This window comes from Homalodisca vitripennis, chromosome 1 (assembly GCF_021130785.1).
Source record: "Homalodisca vitripennis isolate AUS2020 chromosome 1, UT_GWSS_2.1, whole genome shotgun sequence".
NCBI classification, from domain to species: Eukaryota; Metazoa; Arthropoda; class Insecta; order Hemiptera; family Cicadellidae; genus Homalodisca; species Homalodisca vitripennis.
Genome location: NC_060207.1, coordinates 28954680 through 28960832, shown reverse-complemented (window position 1 = coordinate 28960832; position 6153 = coordinate 28954680). Strand labels below are relative to the sequence as shown.

The 6153-nt window shown below is 30.8% G+C and overlaps 1 protein-coding gene across 1 annotated transcript in view; it reads right to left on the bottom strand.

Moving 5' to 3' along the window:
- Positions 1-217: 217 nt before the first annotated feature.
- LOC124358917 (cleavage and polyadenylation specificity factor subunit 5) overlaps positions 218-6153 on the bottom strand; it is a 31680-nt gene continuing 25744 nt past the window's right edge. Inside the window, exon 6 of the mRNA XM_046811178.1 lies at positions 218-422. Within this exon, the coding sequence (XP_046667134.1) occupies positions 401-422 (22 nt within the window). The 3' untranslated portion in view covers positions 218-400. The remainder of the gene's footprint in view (positions 423-6153) is intronic.

Below are 6153 nucleotides of genomic sequence, written 5' to 3'. Positions count from 1 at the left end.
TTCAATAGGAAAAGAATATAAAATAAATATGTTGAAAAACTTGCATTACTTAAAAAAATAATTCAGTATATACATATATTGAATAAAACTTGTGAATAATTCAAAAAGGAAAAGAATATAAAATAAATATAAAGAGAAACTTATATTACTTAAAACCATAATTCAGTATATACATATATTAAATAATAATATGTACTAAAATACAACAAAATAAAAGTAGACTGGTACAATCATTCTTTTATTAGTTTTAAGAGAGATCTTACTGCAAAAAAACACAAATTATGTGAAATTAGTGACATTAAAATATTAAGAGAACACTTGTACAAAACCTAATATAATTACACTTAACTAGTCTATTTTCACATAAGTGTCCATAACTTCCCATTTAGTGTTTGGTGCCTCACATGTAGATAAAACTGAATCTGCAACAAGAAAAAAAATACTACATTAGCTTAATTCAAATTTATTCACAATACAATTAAATTATTATTTAGGTAACGTCAAGCCAATGTTACAATAATTAATTAGTGATTTTTCAAATTCACTTAAGCATATTGACTATATTAGCAGTATTAACTAGTTCCTAAATTAATTGTAAGAATATGACTAAAAATGCACTTATAATCTGATCCTAAACAATTAAGTACCGACATTTTGCATTTTTTAAGGTTACTATTCATATTTCTGAACTTGTTTTGCTTGTATATTGATTTTTTGTGAACTCTAACATAAAAATACTGAAATTACACCATTGAAATTATTTGGATATCAGCACAGATAAAATTTATTCAACACATAGAACCATGAATACAGGACTTTATAGATTGTCTTAGTGTCTGTTACAACAATATCCTAGCAAAACTACTATTCACTTATGTTTACATTAATAATAGTTGAGAATGAGTAGTGCATGTTTTCATAGCCATCACTTTATTATTGCATTAAAAAAATATTTTTATATTTTAGCTAGTTTTAACCTCTTACGAGACTTACAATGCAAACATTTTTAATTAAGTGTACGTGTTATATTGGTATCATTAATTGTAACACCCAGAGGGTCAAGTAACACTTTTTCACTAGCACTTGAGAGGCCGATGAGACCACATTGTTAGTTAACTGAATTTACAGTAAAACCTCTCATACATATCCAGACTAATGTGGCGACAGGGTAGGGCTGATATTGTTAAAGCCGGTTACGGGATTATGGTATGAAGAAAAACAAAACGAAAAACATTAAAAGTGTGTTCTATTTAAAACTTTAAAACAATGTAGAATGAAATACAATTCAAAAGTGTATAAATACAAATTTATTTTACTAAATTAATTATCTGGTAATGTACAATATTAAAAATTCAGATCTTAATTATGAAAAAGTAACTAACGCAAAACGTCCCAATGCACATTCCAAAGCTGAACACAATAGCATTAATATTAGTTTCACCAGTCATCAGCTCTAAAAAGAATAGGGTGGCCACTTGTAACCTCTCTGCCAGCATCGAAGACCTGTGGGAGAAATTGATCGAGCTTGCTCGCAAACCTAACAGTTACAAAACTATTTATAGTTTGTCAACAGACTACATAACAAGAGTTACCGGATATGAAATACTGAATCGTTATGGTCTCATCATCACTGTTAAATAGCTGACTGAAAAATTGTAGCCCTCAGCTTGCATAGCATAAGAATACTGTTACAATCGTGATTATTGTCGCTTAAACCCTAAAAGTGTGTCCATGTTACCAAAGATAAAAACGTCAGTCCATTTTGACGTGTTGCAAGGGTTTTTTTAAAATTCGTAAAAAATACTTATATCAAGAAAACATATATTGTTATATATCATTTTTTCTTTTCAGAAGTTGTACTATTTGAAATAGGAATAAGTGTTTTGATATACTTTGGTTTTAGTATATATTTTCATGAAAATAATGAAAAATTGCAAATAGTTTTGTATGAAAATTTCAAGTTTGGACCTCTGTAAGGTATTGAAATATTACAGTAAGGTCAAAATGTTAAATGTATAAAATATAAAGAATTTTATGCCAAATTAGAAAATATATTAAAAATTTCTATTAAACAAAAATTGTAATTTTTGCCATTTTTTTTTACAAAAGCGAACATGTACAAAAATGTACAAGGGTTTGGGATTTTCATTTTTATTACCTCCAAATGTGACTATATATTTATATGAAAAACAGTTTTCTATGTAAAGTATACATGCTATTTGAAAACACTAAAAGTAAACAACAATAAAATAAACTGTTATTTTATTATAAGCTTACAAAAAAAAATCTTTTGAAAAATGAAAATATTTTGTAACAAAATTCAGAAACAAGCTACAAATTTTCACTTATACTTTATGTTTATGTAATTTTTTGAATATACCCTTAGTAAGTATGTTGTTTGTTTGGCTAAAATAAAATATAAGATATGTTCAAATACTTTGAGAAGGAACTGAGTTATGTCATTTTTTTGTTAACAGTCGCACGTTGAAGAATTTACTCATAAAAAGTAATCTGGTTTGCAATGTAAAAAAAATATGAAAACAATTTTTTTATTTTTTTTTTTACTTGTTATATTGTGTTAGCACATAATGTTTGAAAGAAATACACTCAATAATTTTTGAAATTGAGTGAAAAAATAAATGTTGTGCGTCAAATATTCTAAAACCTTGCATTGTAAAATTTCTGACAATATATAAACAATAGATATTATAGTTCAAAATAACATTGTTTTATAATGTTTTTGTTATTTTTATATGCATTTATGCAGTAGAGTATTCCAACCTGAAAAAAATAGAGACCTAAATTATGAAAATCGGTAAAAAAATAAGCTCGTGGTGAAAATAAAATGGTCAACAATGGCCGACAGGGATGGGTTGGGTTGGTCTTGATGCGACGCCGTGATTCATCTCTTTTGTTTCGCACTGCCGGAAACCTACTGAACTAAATTTACCACTGAAAGATTTTACGGTAGATCGTTTCTTTCACTTTACACTGTTTTTTTTATTTTCTTTATTGACAATAAATAACTGTGTGAATGTTATTATACTAACCAGCATAAAATATGCTGGTTTACAACTTTAGAATTGTACCTTTTTAGAATATTCATAGTAAATCAACTATTCATTCTAATGACTTTCTGTTTGCACTGAAGAAAGAATATTTCATTCCGCGCCTATTGACAATTATGGCAGCACTGTTTGCAGGCAATAACTAAACTTGCTGTGATTGGTTGAAAATGACGTATTTCTTTGATCCGGCCACCACCCGCGAAATTCAACTCAAATGATGACTTCTTCAGAAAACATTTCACCACGACCGTAATATTGATGTTAGAAAAAAACGTTTATATGAAAATTGTAGAGTGGAATCTCACAATTTCAATGATACCAAAAACATGGTGATTGTTTAAAGATAAATAATTATTTTTAATGAAAAACTTAACCGACATACAATATGCTGGTTCCGCACAACACACATAAATTACAACCGACATTAAATATGCTGGTTTCCACACTTCTAGGGTTAACAGAAGTCCTGACTGGTTTTATGCTAGCCTATATAAACAGTGTTGAATACAATAGCAATGTAGATACATATGGCATAGAAGCTTGGCCCAATTTTTGGCAATATATAGTGAGTGTGTGACAATACAGAGGTTAGAACCTGTTAGTGCAATGTATCTAAATGGATACGTACTAAGTAAAAAAAATAAAGAAATTAAGTGGGTTAAGAAATTAAGTAAAGAGTGTTGTCATAGAAATTTGTCACCTACAGCAACTGCAACACAATTGTTTACTGCGCTATTGTCATCGTGGCTCTAACCATTAAAATGTTTCTTCAGTTGCAAAAACACATGGTAGTCACTTATGTGGAGGGTGATCCTACTGTTCCCAACCATATGTTTGCCATATTATGAGTTCAGGATCTTGTATATGACACGGTGGCTGTACTTTTACTCAGTGATGAAGGGACTTCAAGAAACTTGGTTGTATACAATGCAAATTGGCTCTTGGCTTCTGAACTATGACAGATTACTTGTCAACACCATGGGACATCATGTAGGTCTCGTGGTTAAGTTATCACTTAAAGCGGAATCTGAAAGTATCAATTTTTAAGACTGGACCCCACTTCTCCGTTGCTTTGTGGAATTATAACTAGAGATCTCTCCAGACAGTCATTTAAACTTGAGTAATACAACTAGATTTTTGCCAGAGACTAGGTAGTTTGACATGTCTAATCTTACTACATGGGAGTTGGAAAAATTCAAAAGGGTAGGTATTGTGGTAAAAGCATCTATTCTATTGGTAGTTATCCTTCTCGTTTAAATTTTATATTATCTTATATTTCTGTTTAGAAAGCTGGCAATGCATTCCATATTACTTGGCACCCCATATAGACTGCACTTTTTGGTCCCTACCACAATTTTGGCCCAGTCTCCGACACATTCCATTTTGCAACTTTAAATGTAAACCTCTTTGAATTGCACCTCTTTTTAAAGGTCTTTATGAAAGAAAAAATGAACTGTAAAACTCAGAGATCACTCTCATGTCAGTACAAAACATGGCAGCTGATTTAAATGTATTTAAACATCATTGTTCCATACATTTAAAAAATGTATAGATGTGTGATGAGAGAGCAACATACGCAGTACTCAGAAAAATTAAAAGGTTCCACAATGTACCTGGACATGTTGCAACAGTAGATTATTCTGCCTGTTCGATTAGCATCAAATAATGTTGATCTAAGTCTGGTTCCAGCTAAATGGAACACCTCCATACAATGATTGTACAGGGATGTCTGTACGTAGTTAGAAACACATTTCCCAATCAATGGATAGGTATATGAGAAACTATCAAATGGACTGCAATGTCACCCTATTGACATTAGATTACTTTGTGTGAGGCTATATTAAAGACAATGTGTATAAATCAAAACCACAGTGCATAAACGATTTAAGAATCTGGATTATGCAAGAAATTCTGAGTTCTGCAGGAATCCTTTCAACTTGTCATTTCAGGATTTTAGGAAAGGTTATCAATTGTTAGACTGTCAAAGGGGACCAGTTTGAGCATGTTATGAAAACACTGATGTTGATATAGCAGGAGGCATCTATCTGTGCGCACGACCGGAGCAGGCCAAAATCCACAGACAAGTGTAAAAACATTGGTCTGTGTATAATTACTAGCGAGTAGGGAAGGTGAGCGGTGGTAGTCCTTAGTCTATGTTTGCAGAAAAGCGTGCAGTTCTCCACTGCGCCATGCCTCACAATTGCAATCACTGGCCAAGATTACAGGCACACCTACACGCCTAATACTGTAAACTAAATTAACTATGATTTTTACAAACATTTTAATTTGTAAAATCTGTTTATTTCACTTTTATCATAAAAATAATTCATTCAAAAGAGCATAATACAAAAAACTTAGTTTATAACTTGTTATTTTTAAACCCATTGACTACCAATCAAAATCAAGTATTTTTACCCTTAGGTACCGAATTAATTTTTCATTTTGCAATGGAAATCATTGTGTGAGTGCTTAGGGTGAACTAAAAATGTTAAATGACCATATAACATATTAAAATTGTAATTTACTATTATATTCCAAGTATTTACTTTGTATCGCAACAATTGGATTTACACCAGATCTAAAACTAAAAATAAAATTATGTAGATCTGTTAGCTTGCCTCGGCCACACCAAAGTTTGAAGGCTTTGTCACATAATTTTCTTAAATTTGTTATCACCACTTTCCCTAAAAATTCCATCATCAAAGTTACCATCACTCACTTCATTTTTACTTTTGAGTATGTTCTCCACAAAGTTACTAAAACTCTCAGAAAAGAATGATGTAATTTTACCGCGACATCATTCATTTGAGGCAGCAACTGATCAAAACAAACATCAAAAGATAAAACGGTAAACAACAATCGATTTTGAGAGTCGAACAGCTTCAAAATTAAACATTTTAACAGAACATCAATATAATTGTATAGAAAATGTCAAAATACTCTAATCGGGAATAATTTTTGACTCCCAAAATAATGGACTTAACATGACGGCAGAACCTGTCATAGGTAATTGCACTGACCCTAACCGATGATTAGCAATATACGTCATTGGTAGTCAATGGATTAACAATGATAGGCATAAGAA